Source organism: Drosophila melanogaster, chromosome 3R (genome assembly GCF_000001215.4).
Source record: "Drosophila melanogaster chromosome 3R".
Classification (NCBI taxonomy): Eukaryota; Metazoa; Arthropoda; class Insecta; order Diptera; family Drosophilidae; genus Drosophila; species Drosophila melanogaster.
The window spans coordinates 11,814,483-11,832,842 of NT_033777.3; the positions used below are offsets into that span (position 1 = coordinate 11,814,483).

Below are 18,360 nucleotides of genomic sequence, written 5' to 3' on the forward strand. Positions count from 1 at the left end.
AACTTTGAAGCTGCCGTCCGCTGAAAAAAGCCTTTTCGAGTATAAGTATATTTAAATACGTCTTCCTTCTTTTTACGAGATCTCATAACTCGCCGCTTGGCAAACACATCGGGTCTACGTTATACCTTATCTATTTTCAGCATTCGGTTTATTGGTATAATTATGAGGAATGATCATTGGATCAAAATAGACATACAAATTTATTGACAGGTCTGCTATCTACATCGCAACTATGATACTGAGCTGTCAACTGTGCCTTTAGGAAAGTGAAAAGTAAAACTTTTGTCTTCGGCCCGCAAATTCTGAACCTTTGCTAAGATATTGTGAAATAAAAAAACCGAAGGCGAAATAAATACCGAAGAGCATTAAAGAGTTTAGGAGGTATCAAGTTTTAAAGGAAAGCCACTCTTTCCGATTTACCAAATGATGTTTTGATATTTCTAGTCCCAGCCAGATGTGTTCATTACTTACTTTTATTCCCACTTTTTTTCATCAATGTGGGCAACAACTGCCCAGAAATGCAAATAGGCTTTGTGCAATTCATGGCATACCCTATTATTTTGTATAATTAGTTTCTGTATACTTAAATGTGAATATCAAAAGTTTTTAGACAGCTGTGCACTTACAGAAGACCACATATGATCTCATCTGTATCCACAATTTTTAATTCTAATCATTTCCGGGCAGACGAGTTCTAAGTTTAAGAAAAACTCGTTTCATTTTCATTTTAAAATAAAAGTTTATTTTAGAAAAACCTAAATTAATAATTGAAACTTAAATATTAAAATTGAAATTTCTACAGAATAAAGTACTTAAATAAAAGTGTGCTCTTTATTCTTGATTATACGTTGGTGGTTTCTATGTGTAACCAATTGTCTCTGTCTGAATTCTGTTCGATAGTTAAGTCGTTTACATGGTTGTAAGGGTTCCTTAGCGGTTTAGCAGTATCAGCTTGATCATAATATTACGAAATACTTGCGTCTACATTAATTTCAATGTAATCAAACTATGGAAGAGCTTTAGATGCGCCGCGAAAAGTTTCCGCCGCCATTGTTTCCCATTCCGCCGCCACCGTTACCACCGCCGTGTTCCCCACCATTGAGTCCACGCGTCTTTCCGTCGTAGAACAGCTCAATGTATCGCGAACCCATCTGCTCTCTGTGGCGCTTCATGGCCACCTGGGAATCCTCGTAGGTGTCGAAGTAGGCATCCGCAGTGCCACTGTGCAGACCCTTCTTGTTGTAGTTTATCCGCACGTTAGCTGGTCGGATTGGTTCGAAGAACTATAGAAAGAAATTATTGTGATTTTAAGTAAGTTGAATATTCCTTCTTAACAAGTTCGTTATTGTTAAACCCACCTTAAAAACGTCGTTTTCAAATGAAGTGTAGGGAAGTCCGCGCATGTGGATTGTATAATACTCGATGTCGTTGCCCCGACCGCCGCCGATGGGACCGAAATTGCCACCACCGCCCATTGAGTTGCCGCCGCCGAAGTTCGAGCCATTGTTGAATCCGCCGCCACCGCCGTTGTTGCCTCCTCCGAAGTTCGAGCCGACATTGTTGTTTCCTCCAAAGTTACCGAATCCAGAGTTTCCGAAATTTCCGTTGTTATTGTTGCGACCGCCGCCGATCGGGCCAAAGTTGCCAACACCACTCGAGGATACGAAGTTTCCGCCGTTATTGAAACCTCCTCCACCATTGCCGCCAAAATTGGAGCCGCCATTGTTGCCGAAATTATTAACGCCACCTGGAGAATTGAAGTTGTTGCCACTGTTGAAACCACCGCCGCCGTTGTTGTTGCCGCCGAAGTTTCCGCCTCCATTATTGCCGAAGTTTCCAAAGTTTCCGCTGTTACCACTGTCGTTTCCAAAGTTGCCGGAATTTCCACCGTTGTTGCCGCCACCAAAGTTGCCGAAATTGCTGGGTCCAGAGTTATTTCCAAAATTTCCATTATTTCCACCTTGGTTGTTTCCAAAGTTGCCCGAGTTCATCAGGCTTGGCAGATTGTTGAAGCCCAGCATGTTGTTGGCACCAACGCCAAAGTTGCCATTGTTGCCCCAATCTTTGTTTAACATCGGAATGGCAATCAGTGAAGTTTTATAAAATTTAACAATTAGATCTGAACATACCATTGCGCCCTCCGCCGAAATCATTGCCACCACGGTTGGCACCACGATCACGTATGTCATAAGGGCCAGGGCGTCCTCCGACACCGCCACCGGCGCCTGTGGCCCTCTTCATTTCAGCAATCGAGCTGCGGAATATCTCAATATACCTATGTGAATAAAAGTGGAAAATATATGTATTTTAAAAGTGGTACTTGAAATTGCTAGGGTCGGTGGCTTTTTTCCATGATCAACTATTAAATATCACGTAAAAAAATGAAATCAAAATAAATTCATTGAAATGATCAAATAAAATAAATAAAAATGCTGTTCACAGTTTAATTAATTTGTTAGATAAAGCACATGATCGCGCTTAAACATATATATGTATTTAGAGAGCCCCACCAGACCCGTAGCTATGGGAAAATTTTTTGCTAAATGATTTCTCAGTTACTGAAATAGAAATTATTTGTGATAAAAGTTATTAAATATTTTGTGAATAATTGTATAGTCCTTGTGTGTTTCAACAAGTTCGCAATCGATTACCACTTAATGTTTTAATTTCGCTGTTTTTGTTGTAGAAGATATGATGAATTAGAAACCCACCTGTGCCCAATTTTTTCCCGATTTCGGCCCAAGGCTTGCTCAGTGTCGTCCTGGCTTTCGAACTGAACAAAAGCTTCCCCAGTTGCACGACCCCTTCTGTCCATAACAAAAAGTATGCCCTCCCGATCCGTTTTGATATCCAACCCTGCCCATGACGATAACCAACAAAGATTTATACAAATATATAGATTTCATATATATATATACATTATGCAAGGTTAAGCTTAGATAGAAAAACAGAAATACAGAGGTTGATAAATGTTATTGTTTAGTTCCAACACCGCAGAACTTTTGCAGGTTCTCACGGTATTAGCAACGTTTGCATAAATAAACAGTGCCTTTTAGTCAAACTATGATCACCAGGCAAGATGCGACTGTTGCAATCGAGTTTCCCGGACCACAATGTATTACAAAACTCAGATCCTGTAACTCGTAGACATGTGTAGCTCAGTTGAAGGTTGTGAGTAATGATCGACCATATAACCAAGTAAACTGGGTTATGTGACCAACGAAGGAATGATTTATCGGACAAGCGGACGTGACCGCGTCAACTCTCAGCCGTTGACTTTGGAAGGAGCCGCGTGAACCGCCGAACCCATTACACAAATGCAAGGGCCTGCATTTCTTTGCCCGACAATATGTATGTACGTTGAAACGCATGTGTAATTGATATATGAAAGGTGTAGATGAAAGGGGACCGTAGGCCATATCTCAACGATGTGAACAAATAATACATGCGGTCAACCACTGTCTTTTTTCCTGGTACCTGGTACATATTAGTATGGAAAGAGGATTTGGGTCAGGAAACTTACCAGAGAAGAACTCCTCGATTTGCTGCTCAGTGACGGCATATGGCAGACCACGAAGCTTCACAACGAAGGCCGTGCCGTGTCCGCTGATCTTCCGCATGGCTTCCTTGGCCTCCTTGGGCGTGGCGGTAAAAACTAAAGAAATAAAAACCAATTACATCAGTTAAAACGGAAAAAAAACAAACAAGTTTTCTGCACCATTTTGTGTTTGTTATTAAGATAAGAATTAACATGAATACAGATTATAAATGGTGGTGTGAAATTTACTTTACTAAATTTTAGTTTACCTCGATAGAAGCAAGGATAAGAGTAACAATACAGTGACATATTTGTAAAACCTCCTTAATATTAGGTAAAATTCCACAATGAATGAAAAGAAAATAAGCGCTACCAGTATAAGTAGCAAAACAATGAAGAAATAAATCATCTTCGATTCCATGTATGGAATCAGAACAAGTTCAAGCTTGTTAAAAGGATAAACATATAAACAAAGTGAGAAGAAACTAACTATAACTGCCAAGATAGTCATCAGGTACAGTCATCCCCCACTCAAGTGGCAAATAAACAAACCTTCAATGTAGCGGTGACCCATGCTGGCCTTGTTCAGCTTGCGAGCCTCTTCGACGTCCTCCTGGCTGGCCACCTCCACGTACGCCTCGCCGGTGTTCTTGCCGTCGACCCGACTGGTGACCAGGTGAATGCCCGCCGAGCCATTAGTCACATTCACGTTTTCCAGAAAGTCGAGTATCTCCTTGTGCGTTGCGGACCAGGGCAGGCCGCGCAACCGAACGAATTTGGGGCTCTCGCCGACGTTTTCGATCTTGCCGCCGCCATCTTCGTTGTACTGGTCATCCTCATCCTGCTGCTGGTTGCTGTCGTCGTTGAAGTTGTCGCCATTTCCCTGCTGGCCGTAGTTAAATTGCACGTCTGCGTTGGACATTTTTCACCAGATCTCTACCTGCAAATGGTGTTACAACGATTAGTCACTGGTTAACTAGTTTTAATTGTTTTTTACTGGCTGAAAATGCGATTTTTTGAGCTAGTGATTCTCCACTCAGCAGCGACGCTTGTTTGGTGCGATTCTTTTTTGCACCGCGTACGCCATTTTGATTTCTTGTCACCCCTAATTGCTTATGACATTTTGCAAGTCTCGTACACAATATAAACGCTTCTAAATGTCACACCTGGTGGCGGAACAGAGAACTAACCGTATTCTGCTCTGTTTCAACTTCCAATATCGCCTTTTTTTAAACTTTATCGGTTAATTTGACTTATTTTTCAGAGAGATTAATCAAATAGCACGCGTCAAGTTGAAGATGCAGTGTGACCGCAATTAAATCATCAAAAAATACCGCCTGGCAGTAGCCAGCATCAATGTGGACCGTTGAAAAAGAAACAAGGTTTGATTTTGATTTTTTTTTTGCTTTTTTTGGGCAAGATAGAAGAAATTAAATATAAGGAAAATGATAAACTAACTGTGATCTTACCCGAATTTGAAATATACTGAAGCAGAAACATTTTAAATATCTCACTGTTCCGTGACAGCGACAGTTATAAACGTGTCCATCCCTGGAAAAGCCAGTGTTGCCAACCATCACTCAGATCTGTCATACCCGTGTGAAAAGTAGCAAGAACAAGAAAAGTGAGTCGAGCTGTTACTTAACCAAATTTTTGCAATTAACAAGCATTTTACTGTTTTTAACGGCAGCATGTTGAGCATCACGGCCCGTAACCTGGCAAGCGCCCTCCGCAGCAGCCTCGTCGGCACATCGTCGCGCGTGGCCGCCGTGCGCTGTCTGCACGGAACCGAGGAATCGGCGGAGGAGTTCGACAAGCGCTACGAGAAGTACTTCAGCCGTGAGGGCATCGATGGCTGGGAGATCCGCAAGGGCATGAACGATCTGCTGGGCATGGATCTGGTGCCCAGCCCCAAGATCATCGAGGCCGGTCTGCGTGCCAGCCGTCGCGTCAACGACATTGCACTGGCCATCAGGTGGCTGGAGGGATGCAAGGACAAGTGCGGCGACCAAAAGGCCACCCTCTATCCCTACTTGCTGGAGAAGATCACCCCCACACTGCAGGAGCTGGGCATCCCAACCATCGAGGAACTGGGCTACGACAAGCCCGAATTGGCCCTGAAGTCCGTGTACGATGCCTAAGCGGAGAACACTAGTTTAAAAACACAGAACACAATATACACGTTACAGCGACACTAGCTACCTACTATCCAATGTATGGTGCGGATGAACATGTTGTTGGATTGCTAATAAATGGAGATTGCAGTAAGGCTACCACACCAGCACAAGGTTGTTTTCCCTGTTGGTTACGTAACACCCAGGTTAGGGAACTGCATTCGGGCAGAGATAAACAAAGCGGCTGATAGCAATTCGTTTATTGTCCGGCGACTATTTCCATTTGGACAGCAGTTCGGCCGCCTTATCCAGGTTCTCTTGCTTCTTGATGAAGCAGTAGCGCACAAAGTCCTCCCCCAGATGTTTGTTGGGTTCGCTGTAGAAGGCACTTGGCGGTATGCCCTGCAAGCCCATGTTCTTGGTCATCCACTTGGTAAACTTGTAATCCCGATGCTTGTCTGGCTCAGAGCTTAGATCAATCTTGCCCGCCAGTGGTGACCAGTCTGCCAGCATAAAGTAGCCACCCTCAGGAATGGTGGGACGCATACCGGATTCGGACAGGAACTTGGCCATGAAGTCACGCTTCTGCTTCAGCTCGCGCGGCAGGCTAAGGAAGTAGCTCTCCGGCTGACCCAAACGGGCCAGTTCTACCTCGAAACTGCGTGCGACGCCCTCCTGGAGCGGCGTTGGACAGGTGTACACAGAGTTCTGATGCACCATCTGCAGGTTTCGAATCAGTTCAGCGGGTCCGTAGGCCCAGCCTATTTTCCAACCAGTTACTGAGAAGGTCTTGCCCGCTGATCCCAGAGTAATGGTGCGATCCCACATGCCCGGCAGCGTGCAGATACGGATGTGCTCGGCTCCGTCGAACACCAACCACTCATACACCTCGTCCGAGACGCACAGCACATTCCACTTGCGGCAGAGCTCGGCTATCCTCTCTAGCTCTTTCCGGTTGAAGACCTTTCCAATAGGGTTGTGGGGCGTGTTTAGGATAATCATCTTTGTTTTAGAGTTGAACAGACTCTCGAACTCAGCGTCATCTAGCACCCAATCGGCAGAGCTTATTGGTCCCTCTGTCTTGCGCTAGAAGTTAGACATGTTAAAAAGAGGGATATATTTTTTTTTTCTATTGTGGTTCTTACCAATTTTAGGGGAACAAAGCGGGGCACTCCACCGGCCATCTTGACCATAGGCTCGTAGCAATCAAAGAATGGTTCAATAATGATCACCTCGTCGCCCACGTCCACATGGCCCATGATGGTGGAGTAGAGAGCCTCATAGGCGCCTGAGGTAATCAGTATGTCGCTGAGGGGATTTAGCTCCTTGCCGACGAGACCGCTATAGAGCTTGGATAGCGCATTGACCAGGCGAACGTGACCGTAACCGCGAGTGTACTGATGCAGAAGAGGATTCTGCTCCTTGGCAATGTCGGCCAACGAGTGGGTCACGTACTCGGGAGCGGCATCATCGGGAAATCCCTGTCCCAAGTTCAGGGGCTTATATTGCATGGCCAGGGCAATGTACTCGTTCCAGACGCTGGGCGTGCTACCCTGCAATCGCTTGGGCAGATCGAATTTCTCCATTTTAATGGCAGTCTGCTGGTGACGAAGGGCTTGCAACTGGAACTGCTCGCGAAGGCTCCTCTTAGCGGCGGAGAGGGTTAACTGACAGCTGCGTAGCATCTGTAAAAAGGTGACTTTAGTGAATGATCGCTCCCTTTCGCCTTATCACCGCGTGTCTGGATTGTTTATTGCGCGATAAGCACGCACTTTGCCTGTCGTCTCTGCGGGTCTGATGTCTGATCTCAAATGTAACAATAAACTATATCACTGGTTTACTTTTAAATGCAATTGTTGAGTTAAATGCTGGAGGCCTGCACTACGCGGTGACGTTGCATAATGGCACTGAATTGTGATTAGACTAGCGGAATATCTATATGCGACACGATTTTGTTTTAAAGCGCTCACGCACACATGCAAACTGAAATATGCAAATAAACAAGAGCGTCTAAAGTTAATGCCGCAACATATAAATATGTTTGATCTGAAATTCACCCAAAATTAGCTGCAGGAAACAAAAATCATTATCAACTTTCTGTTCGAATTACAGATTTCACAATTTTAAACAGATTGATAACGACCCAAACGAGCTTTAATTCCACGATCATTTCTAGTTGACCTTGAATACAAAATGACAATTAACCAGATACTCAAAATAAAAGGGTTCTTTAATTTGACAACCACTTTGAATACATCTTAGAATTCGGCAATTAAGCTGTAACTTACAAATTAAGCTGCGGATTGTTTATAAAATTGTAGGTGACCCAAAACACTGTTTGCACTGTTATCGATAGTCTAGGACCAGGGATACCATTCAAATCACGCACGAAAAATCGGTCCAATCGACTACCAACTTATATCGAAAATAAATCGAATTCAAATTATCATTTTAACATAACCGCGAATAAGTTGCAAATAAGTTTTTAAAAAATATATTCAAATTATTAGGATATGGTTGCAAGTCCAATGAAACCCACACAAATAAATTTAAAACGCATTTCATTTCATTTTTCAAATGTTTATTTATAAAAAATGCTTGTTATTGGTAGTTAATCAAGGGAGAAATTATCGTACAGCTAGTATAATTGACAAATTAATTGATTAATAACATATTAAGCATCGAAACAGTTTCATTGAGTGTAGAATTATCTGTAATGCTATAAAAAGAATTGAAGTTTGTTTTAGACCAATTTCGATTTAAAATGTTCTTTCTGCAGAGTTTCAACAAAGTAAAGCTACTAAACTTAAATCACAGATAACACTAAAGTGTTTGTTACGATATATGCATGTATATATATGTGTCTGTTTCTATATATATATATGTCACTATATATGTGTGGTCAAATCGGTTGATACAGGCCCGCTTTGCCTTCTCCTTTCGTACGATTTCTTTGCTTTGAAATCATAGAACCCATAACTGACTTAAAGTTAAGATAGAAAACCGCTAAATCTAAAGAAATTGTGTTCTTGTCTGTGTAATGTGGTTTTGTTGCAGTAATTTAAGTGGCCACATTCCATCCGCTGTTAAATGCAACAATTGGCTTAAGTACTACGAAACAAAGGCTGATGTTCTGATTCTGGTTGGGACTTCAGTGTGATCCTATTGTTTCCTCCATCTCATCCTCTTCCATTGTGAATGGCACACGTTTTGCGAAACGCTAATGGCAAAAACTAATCTGAGGATATTGGCCCGGTTTCGAATTCAATTTCAAACAAATAGTGTTCTACAGGAATAGAAAGTAAGAAAGAATTCTTCACAAATTCAATCGAAGAATCTTTTATGTTATATCCTTTGGAAATTGCAGGAACTTTTTTGGCCTTGATACAATTTCAGGGAATCGAATGGCTTTCTGTTTGAAATGAAAAGTGAAAACCGAGCTTTATTCCTCTCCTTCTCTCTTTTTGTGTTGATTCTGTTGGTGAAGTGAAGCTCCTAAACGTGCACCTCCGGGCAGTCTTCGTCCTTGATCGATGTGTACTGCACCTTCTTGGCCACATTGTCGAAAACCGGCGTTATCATGTATTTCAACTTGTCTCTACTGACGTAGACAAGTGCCACCAGAAGTCCCAGCAGGATCATGGTGAGTACGATCAGCAGGAAGATCAGAGTGGCCGTGTGACCGCTGATATGGGCCTGAGGTTGGAGATGAGACGCCTCCGGGTCGCCGTAGTGCGGCTCATCCTCTGCGGTGTTTAGTATTGTGGCAGCGGCGGCGATGGCGTCCGCACACTGACCCATATCCATCTGCAGGAGGTGAGCGGGCTCGGCGTCCACATGTCCCGTCGAATGGAAGCACATCAAGCTGTCCTTGTTGCGCACCGTCACCCGGGTGGTGGTTATCCACGCGCGGAACGGAGCGGTGCGGCAGTCGCAGCCGAAGGGATTGAGGTTAAAGTCTACGATCAAGTTGGCCGTGCGGTTGGGGCGCTCCTCCAGTTCATTGAGCACCCGAAGATCGGTTGGCTTCACGAAGCTGAACTTATTGCGCTCCAGGTCGAGGAAGCGAAGATTGTTCAGGCAGCGCACCTCGAAGTTGAGGTCCCGCAGATCGTTGTCGCCCAAATGGAGGTCACGCAGCGAGGGCAGGTCGCAGAAGACATTGCGATCCTTGAAGTGCGTGATCTCGTTCTGCTCCAGATGCAGCTTCTGCAACTTTACCAACTGGCTGTTCACAAAGATGTCGTGCAGATCCTCGCTCAGCTGCGGCGAGCTATTGTCCTCAAAGGCATCGGTGAGATGCAGACTCTGCAGATTAATGAAGTTCGAGAAGACGCGTGGGTGATGGTGATTCACCTCGTCCTCGTACCTCGAGATGCTCAGATTGTTGTGGTTGAGAATCAAGCGCTCCACGCGCGGCACATGGTGATAGCTCTTGCCGCGAATCTCGCGGATGTGATTGCTGCTCATGTCCACGATGCGCAGCTGCTTGTAGTTGTTGATGCTGCCAAAGACATTCCACGGCAGCTCAGTGATCCGGTTGCCCGTGAAGATCAGCACCTCCACCTGTTCGGGCATAAATTCCAGCACGCTGGTGTTCACCAATCCTGCGTTCGTGCAGTTCACCACGTACTGCATCTCACTTTCGTACATTTCCTGGCCGCAACTGCACGCCGCCGGAAAGTTCGGTCCGCAGCTGGAGGAATTTTCGCCCAGGACGCCGCCTGCGCCGATCGCTAGGATAATGGCAGCGATGGCCACGACCAGGATCATTTTTCTCAGTTCGGTGGGTTGCATGATTTTATGGTTGTTGAAGCCTGTAATTAATGCAAAGCAGATACAGATTATTTATTAAGGATTTGAATTCGGTTGTTTTAGAATATTTGAAGACTGGTCTATTAAATTTTGGTGTCCGAATTTTGGATATTTGAGCTAAGAAATTATTTGCTTGAGCGCAGATATTCTATGGATGTGTGCTATAGCAAAGTGGTTTATTGTCTGATAATGCATTTTCTAGTGGAGCACATGCCTCAGGGATTTCCAAATTTGTACAGATACCTGACTAGCCACCCCTTTTCCACCGAGCAGACAGCTTATTTATGCTCCACAAGTTGCAGATTTATGTGCTTATGAAAGCCGGAACATTGTGCCACACCTAAGCGGTGAGGCTATCTTCTCCCGTCCTCCGCGGCCCACTTCAATCGTCGGCCCACGCGGCGTATGGGTAATTTCTGTTTTCTGGCAAACTTTTCGGCGTCGGTGGCACAACAAACGCCTGAAGGGCACTCCGGCGGACTGTGGCAGTCATCCAACCGCAACAGGAGCAGAAACTGGAGGAGCAGCCGTAAACCTGATTATTTTTCGGCTTTTATTGCTATTTGCTTAGTGGAAGCGAGTGAGTGTGTGTGTGAGTGTTTATGAGTGAGTTTATGAAAAACGCAGTGGGTGGCGAGTAAAAAATTTAAGTCTGGAGCGAAAATACTTAGCTAAGACAGGAGATCAAATGTGTTTGTTTTGCCCAACCAGCAGTATAAATTTAGCAGATACTTAAAATCAAATTGGTCCTTTAAAAACCTCATTAAAAGCCAAATTGCTCCATCGGAAACAGAGACGTCGATAAATTGCTTTAAATATTCGTTTTCGTCAATGATAAATACAGAAGAAAGGAAAATTTGCTGAAAAACAATAGAGTTCATGAAACCAAACACTGTAAAAATGGGTATAGAACAATTTTGTGAGACCAATTAGTGCCGTTTAGACAAAAATTTTTGCTCAATTTTAAGGCGGCAGCTTAAATTGGGGCAGATTTTTGTGAAAACCTGCCGGTTTGCCAGCCTTAAAGGATCTGAAATTCCATCGGTTAGCTGAAAAATGTTGCCCATTTGAAGTGAAACAGAATTGCCGGAATGAAGCCCCTATTCTGGCGTGAATTGGATCTCTGTGACCATTAATTTGCCTGTTAAGAGGGTGCTTCCGATTGGATGTTGCTGTTCTTGAACTAGGCGCCTGGCCAAGGGTCACTCGATGCTAATGAGCGAATCAAATTCCCGGCAGGAAAATTGAAAACTAAATGCGTTTTAATGGGCCCAGCAGGAGACCCACGCTACTCACCGAGAGAACGCCACTTAATTATCTCGACTGGCAATTATGTTGCCTGTTTCCCAGACTAAAATTTATGATGGTAAATGAAATTTACAAATTTCCAAATATTTATCCGCCGAAAATCGGAAATATTTGCCAATTAGTGCGAGATAAGTGGAGTGTGAAAGTATTTCGTTTAATATTTAGTTTTACTCTCTGCTCGCCCACTTTTCGACCATAAACGTTTGCATCTCTTTTAGCCAAGGTTGAAAGGCACAAAGCTGCACTTCACTTGAATCTTTCGTTGCAGGTAAACGCTGCGTGTGTGTGAGTCACTTCCGGTTTGTCGGACTAACAAGCAGCCGCACTCTGCCGCACCCCTTTCTCCGCTGCCGTTTTACTTTAATTTCAACTTTTTTATGTCTTTGTTTTTGTTTGCTTTGTGTGTTTACTGTTGCAATCTCATACACTTTCAGCGGACCAGCCCACCTGGTCTTTGGCCACCCCATCTCCACCAGCTTTGTTTCGCCCCCGGGCATTCCACTGCAATAATAAGGCAAACAAACAGCATTTGTTCCTTCTTTACTGCACTCGGGTCGCTTCTCGCTGGAATTTATGCATGCGCGTAAAATAATAATAATAATACATAAAAGAAACAGCGGCAGCAGAAACAACAAAGCCAAACAACTACAAAAACAGCGGCATAATGTGTATGTAACAAGCGCAAGTAAAATAATAATGCTGTACATTTTTGTGTGTGTCTTTTATACCCTGCCGAAAGGTATGATTCATTTAAATGGATATGTAAGTCCAGGGTTGAAAAAAAAAATTTTTTTCTCTGACAAGTTGACCTTCAGATGGCATTCCATTTTGGACATATACATATATCAGTCATTTAATGGGGCTGTTCTGCTTAACATCATAATGTGATGTTATTCATTCTACAGGACTGTCCTATTTGACTAACATAATTTTAAAGTTGTATAGGCCATACTGCTATTAAACACAAAATATAACCAAAAAGAGTATTTTTCAAATATATTATAATAGAAATTATTAGGTCCAAACCAGCATCTCTATATTGTCTAGCAAACTAATCTATCTACTTCTAAATATATGCAGATAAATTGGAGCTCCGTGACTTTATGCAATATGCTACTCTTAGATGGACATTCTGTGGAAATTTAATGCAGTCTGTAAAGGTATGCCAAGCTTCGGTTTACGATGCAAACATGCCTTTCTTGTTTGTTAATATATATATATTTTTTCGATTTTTTGTACGTGCCTTGCGTTTGCATGACTCCCGCTCTAATTCTTCTTCTGTCCCGCTCGTCCTTTAATTCGTTAGTGGTGAAGTGCCAGCCACTTGGCAGTTGCAATACAAAGGAGCAGCAGGACGAGCAAAAAGGGGAGCAGGGGCGGGAGCAGGTGGAAAATGGCGAATATGGGAGTGGAATTGAAGGTGGTCCCTCAATTTGTAATGCACGATGAGAACGAGCTTTGGACGTCGCTGTGTGTACATGTGTGTAAGTGTGTGTGTGTGTGCGAGCGTGCATGTGTTTTTAACTTTGTGTGTGTGGTTGTTTGGTCTAATTAGAGCATAACTGTATGGTGGCATATGAATAGATGTGGCATGGTGGTGTCAGACGATCCCAGGGGAAATTCACAGCTATACCCAAATTCAGCTTATGCCAACTAATGACAGCCAATTAGCTTCACTTTCGACTATCCCATTCCCCGCCATTTTCGGTTTTTATTTTTTTTTTTTGCGGAAAACCGAATTTTATCTGTGCATATTTTCAGATTTCGCATCGGTTTGCTTTTGATCGGATATTTCGTGGTAACTGGGGTGGAATGTATGTTCCACCTTTAAATGATTCCCTGAATAGACAACAAAGAGTCCTTACATATTGCTTAACTTCTCGAATCACTCCTAGTACCAGTACTACCTCGAATTCCTCAACGCTTAGTTCTAGTTCTTCTCATTAAATAACCCCCACGCCCATTTAGGATCCCCTTAAAATTGCTGAGCAGATGTCTCCATTATCGCAGCTCTCCTCAATCGGATGCTGTGGCCAAGGCTCTTACCGGTTTTTCGCACTGAAAGGCGATGCCACGCCCCCCACTTTTCGAGAAGGGAAGGGTTGCAGGGAGGGGGCGAGGTGGTTGTTTGGGTGAGAAGGGGTCGTCCTTGTGAATTTCGCCAGTCAAATTTCATTGTTGGCACAACTCGCTGCATACTTTCGGGCAACACTTGCGAATGAAAAGCTCTTCAGAAAGAATTTCGCAGCTGCAATTCGCATCCAACTGGGTAAATGGAAGGAACTGCAGGATGGGAGAAGGAACTGGAACTGGAGGAGGTGCTGGTTAAGTGCTGCTCGCCTCGCTGTGCCAACTGCATTACGGAAATCCTAATGCGGCCAACAAGCGTTTAATGTCCTGCCCGGCAGTCATTAAGCGGTAGTGAGAAATGTTGAAATGTTTAAAAGCTTTTCGCCAACTCCGGCAACAGTTCCAACTGCAGATCCTAGACCAACTCCTGGTCCATTGCCAGTAGCCAAAAATGGCCAACTAACTGTTCTTGGGCTGGCAATAAATTTCCAGCGGGTTGCCTGGGGTTTTTAAGTAGGCGAATGGCCTGCCAGCGAGAAAACACTAATCTAACATCAAGGAAATCGAGCCGTAGCTGCAATAAACTTAAGTGTACGAGGGAAAATAGTTCGGAGACTTGTTGGTACACTTTCCCTTGCTGAGTTATCGTGCTGTCAAACTTTATGCCATTAAATCTATAAAGAAAGCAAAAGTTGCTGCACATGAAATAAACGCATATATTCTTTTACGATTCTTACATATGAATGTATGTATGAAATGAAAATTGAATTAAAGTGGCTTTTGAATTAGAAATTAGAAACCTAATTTATTATTATTATGGAATGAGTACCCTTTATAGGCAAATGAGCATTATCTTCTGATGCCTGGGCAGATATATTTCCCCCAGTGTGGACCTGAATTACGAGGGAAACTGTTTTTCCATTCTGACGGCTTTGTTCTGGCTTGTTTATGCCCTCATTGAGTGCGAGTGGAGCGAGAAGCGAGTAAGTAGGCAACACTCGTCGGGGTGTCTCCTCCTCTAGAAGCATCCCTTGTCCACTCCACTCCACTCCATCCCATTCCAGCCAGGCCATGAGCTCCCCTCTTGGCCATGTTCATTGTCAACCTGCTGGCGTTTGCTCAGATGCTGGTGCTGGCTTTTGAGGAGCGCGCTCTCCTTGCCAATGCAATTAAACGCGACTGCAGTCCCGGCTTGGTTTACTATCCTGTCCTCTTGCGCGTCCTGGCTGCATGAAACTCAATTAGGAAAGTTCACCGGGAGCGGATATTCGCGAGGGGTGCGCGGGGTTAAGGATGCAGGACGCAAGGCGGGGAAAAGTGTCCGCCGCAATATGAAATTGGTGCACGTTGGCTTCATAATTTCATTATGAGTGCGCCGTGCAAAGTGCAAAATATACGAGTCTGACAGAATACAGAAGCCACAATGGCATGGGCGTTAAATGGGCGTGGCAGGAACTGGAGGCGGAGATGGAGAAGGAGAACGCCATAGCGGCTTGGTCAGAGCGTTCGCATCCGCTTGGACTATGTAATTAGCAGACAGCTAATTGCACTTCAATGGCCAAGTAAGTGGAGCTCCATTCCCCGCATCCCCCTTTTTTGGAGGCGGGAAGTCTACGAACTTTTTCACACGCCGAACGGAAAAGCTGCATGGGGAAATGTAAGGGAAATGTGAAAGTTGGCCAAGAGTGTGAATTGTGGCTTTGCGGTCTTTTAAAGACACACTCATGCACCACTGGCAATAACGCAATGGTGTGGAACATGGAGCAGACTTCAGGTATATGATATGGTTAACAAGTTGCAGGCGGGACGTCCAGGGGGCGTGGCAGGTTAGCAGAGGCGGCAGGTCATTAGGTAAGTGGGTTTAATAGCGGGAGAGCGGAGAACACCTCGTATAATGGCATAAACCTGTGGAAAGCACGTGTTTTGCGAACTGCGATAAGTTTATTTCAGAGGAAGTTTCATTTGCCACTTAGTGGGTGTTTTTTCTGCTGCGAAAACGTTTTCTCAAGGTCATGCAACTTATTTAGTTTGTTCTAATTACAGTTAAAATTATAGTTAGAATTATTTTTTTTTGTTTGAATAAAAAGGACTTGATAGCAACTTAAAGAGTATTTTTTATAACACGAGTTGCCTCGCTTCAAAACTTAAAGATTTTTTCTTCCATCTCCGGTGTGGCTTTAAAACGTAAATCCAATCCAAATTGGTAATTGGAATAAAAAGCAGAAACGAGAAGCCCGGATAAATACACACCCACACTTCTGCACGAATCGAATGGATCGAAAGAGATGCAGTTGCACGAACACCCGAAACACGTTGCCAACAACACTTGGCCATGTGCATATAGCCAGGCAGAAAATTGCACGTGTTGCCAACAAGAACTGCAGCCACTACAGCAACAACAAACAACAAGAACGACAGCAACAACAGTGGCAACAAAAATCCAAGCGGCATTTGCAATCCGTTTTCGAACAGCATTTATAGCATCAGCAGACTGCGAACCCTATTTCGCCTTCTAACAAGAATTGCTGTCAAAAATACATCGAATACTGAAGGGAAGCGGGTGTACACTTAGAAAAATTAGGCTTATGAGATATACGAAAAATTCGAAGGGATTCGGAAACTATTAGACCACAAATTCGAGGCAACTTTATGTTGTATTACTTAAAAATTACCCTTAGAAAATTATTAAAATCGGGATAGTATAATATAGTATATATATATAGTATAGTATAGTATATATAGTATAGTATATAGTATATATATAGTATATAGTATATATAGTATAGTATATGTTAAATAAAAAATAAATATGATATGAAATATATTTTCAATTTCTTTTTTTTATCATTTTTCCAATATTTTAAAATGTAACCTTTTAGCTCAAGTTATTTAGAGTGCATAAGGGAAATTTAGAAAGATGGAGAGAATAGGCAGGCGACAATTACGAATTGCAGGGCTTGGCCGGAAATTTCCGTCCACTTCCCCAAGCCCCTTTTGTGTAGCAAATTTATGCAAGAGAAGTCGCGCGCAAAACGCGGCCGAAACGCAATAAAAACGCGCCCAACTCGCGCGACACTTACAAATTGCATTAAAAGCGCTCGCATTGCAAACGCACAGCCACTCCCCTTTTGGTGCCCCCCCCCCCCCCTTCTCTTTCATGAGGCATGACGTATTTATTCTCTCGTTTGTGTTTTTCGCATGTTTTGTTTTCCTTCTCTTTTTTTTTGCCCAGCCGTTGTGCGACAAAGTTTTCGTTTGCATATTTTTTGGGGCTGGTTTTTGTAGTTTTGGCTTTTTATTTGTCAAATGGAAAAACCTCAGTGGATAGTGAAAAGCACTGAATTCATAACACTTTTTGTTCGCCTTATTTTCTGCGGTTCAAAGAGCTTTGAGTCATCAAATGACGTGAAAATGAGTTTAATAAAAACATTAAATCCTGCTGATTGACAAATGATAGTTAAAGTTTATGGATAGTTAGGCAAGCAAATATGAACGTAGGAAAATGATGAAATTTTGCTTTGCGGACTTAAATTAATTATATTTACAGCACAATTAGGTTATTTGCTATGAAAATAATCCGAGACCGGAGGTTGAATTCAAATAGACGAAATCAGATCTAAAGTTTTACAAGCAAGCGTCAATTAGCAAAGAAAAATAAACAAGAAAATTTAGGCCTCTATTTACTTCGACATTTTTGTATCTGATTCGAAAATTAGCTATGCAAATATTATCATTTGCAAGGCAACTCAAAATTATTTTCATAGCTGAAGGAAATTCTTTGGACTTGTTTTGCATATTGAAATAATGTTCTTTAATCACTACTAAGTACGCTTCTGTGGTTGCATCAACTTTCCACTTAACGCCAGAAAGTTGCTTTTGTTTTCACTCGCCGCTTTCCGCTTTCACTTTCGGATCAATCCAATTTGTGAAACACTTTTCGCGTAAACAAAACCGCGAATAAAGCTGCAAGGCAACGCGCTCTGCTCCATCGAATCTGTCGCTCCCAATTTCCCAGCCCCCTTTTGACCAACCATTTTCATTGGAAACTTTTCAACGCGTTCTTTGTGCCATTTTCCACGCTTCTCGGTCGATCAACTTTATGTTGTGGCCCAAACTGAAGCAGACGGACAAAAAACCTAAAAATGTATAAACTGTTTTTGGAGGGGACATTGGAACATTGGGACTTTGTGACACCGAGTTTGGCTTTTCAATTGAATATTTTCGATTCCATCGTTGTCGGTAAATGTGTTTCGTTATTTTTTCCATATTTTTCGTTTCCCTTTTTCTATTTATTGCTCGCCCCCAGACTTGGCCAACAATTTGGTGGCATAAAAACTGCGAATGAATGAATTTCAAATAAACGCCGGCTCTACAGAATGCTGAAGCTTTTCTTCTGGGCCCGGAATGTTTTTGCATTGCAAAATTCTATGGGTCGCCACCCCGAGGAGTTGGGGAAATGTAAATCTACTAAATTTGTTTTTTTTTCCACCCCCCTTCAACGTTTTGTTTTTCGCC

General features: G+C 43.1%; 4 protein-coding genes across 14 annotated transcripts in view; 1 reads left to right on the plus strand and 3 right to left on the minus strand.

Annotated features, from left to right (window-relative positions):
* Nucleotides 1-723: 723 nt before the first annotated feature.
* Nucleotides 724-4,938, minus strand: glo (glorund). Of its 4 annotated transcripts, none has more exons than NM_169434.3 (7): nucleotides 4,536-4,622; nucleotides 4,091-4,478; nucleotides 3,524-3,655; nucleotides 2,712-2,856; nucleotides 2,130-2,275; nucleotides 1,359-2,062; nucleotides 724-1,283 (listed from the first exon to the last, which is right to left on the minus strand). In NM_169434.3, exons 2-7 carry the CDS (start codon nucleotides 4,458-4,460, stop codon nucleotides 1,020-1,022), a joined length of 1,761 nt encoding a protein of 586 aa, NP_731639.1. In that variant the 5' UTR covers nucleotides 4,461-4,478; nucleotides 4,536-4,622; the 3' UTR covers nucleotides 724-1,019. The 4 variants fall into 4 exon arrangements, with proteins under 4 accessions (NP_731639.1, NP_731640.1, NP_001401043.1 ...); NM_001414143.1 differs by lacking the exon at nucleotides 4,536-4,622 and adding an exon at nucleotides 4,729-4,938 and having other exon boundaries at nucleotides 811-1,283; NM_141863.3 differs by lacking the exon at nucleotides 4,536-4,622 and adding an exon at nucleotides 4,729-4,857 and having other exon boundaries at nucleotides 811-1,283.
* Nucleotides 4,877-5,817, plus strand: COX5A (Cytochrome c oxidase subunit 5A). 4 transcript variants are annotated; one of them, NM_057869.4, is made up of 3 exons: nucleotides 4,877-4,920; nucleotides 5,066-5,162; nucleotides 5,229-5,817. In NM_057869.4, the coding sequence occupies exon 3, from the start codon at nucleotides 5,230-5,232 to the stop codon at nucleotides 5,677-5,679; it is 450 nt and encodes a 149-aa protein (NP_477217.1). In that variant the 5' UTR covers nucleotides 4,877-4,920; nucleotides 5,066-5,162; nucleotide 5,229; the 3' UTR covers nucleotides 5,680-5,817.
* Nucleotides 5,818-5,898: 81 nt separating this feature from the next.
* Kyat (Kynurenine aminotransferase) lies at nucleotides 5,899-8,011 on the minus strand. 4 transcript variants are annotated; one of them, NM_169437.2, is made up of 4 exons: nucleotides 7,865-7,938; nucleotides 7,425-7,635; nucleotides 6,798-7,337; nucleotides 5,899-6,738 (listed from the first exon to the last, which is right to left on the minus strand). In NM_169437.2, the coding sequence occupies exons 3-4, from the start codon at nucleotides 7,335-7,337 to the stop codon at nucleotides 5,926-5,928; spliced, it is 1,353 nt and encodes a 450-aa protein (NP_731643.2). In that variant the 5' UTR covers nucleotides 7,425-7,635; nucleotides 7,865-7,938; the 3' UTR covers nucleotides 5,899-5,925. The 4 variants fall into 4 exon arrangements, with proteins under 4 accessions (NP_731643.2, NP_731644.2, NP_788640.1 ...); NM_169438.2 differs by lacking the exons at nucleotides 7,425-7,635; nucleotides 7,865-7,938 and adding an exon at nucleotides 7,941-8,011; NM_176463.2 differs by lacking the exons at nucleotides 7,425-7,635; nucleotides 7,865-7,938 and adding an exon at nucleotides 7,710-7,759.
* A 208-nt stretch (nucleotides 8,012-8,219) lies between these two features.
* Nucleotides 8,220-18,360, minus strand: part of CG6959 (uncharacterized protein) — a 46,759-nt gene continuing 36,618 nt past the window's right edge. For both annotated transcript variants that reach the window (NM_141865.4, NM_001144565.2), the window contains one exon: nucleotides 8,220-10,469. In NM_141865.4, the coding sequence (NP_650122.1) occupies nucleotides 9,148-10,425 (1,278 nt within the window). In that variant the 5' untranslated portion in view covers nucleotides 10,426-10,469 and the 3' untranslated portion in view covers nucleotides 8,220-9,147. The remainder of the gene's footprint in view (nucleotides 10,470-18,360) is intronic.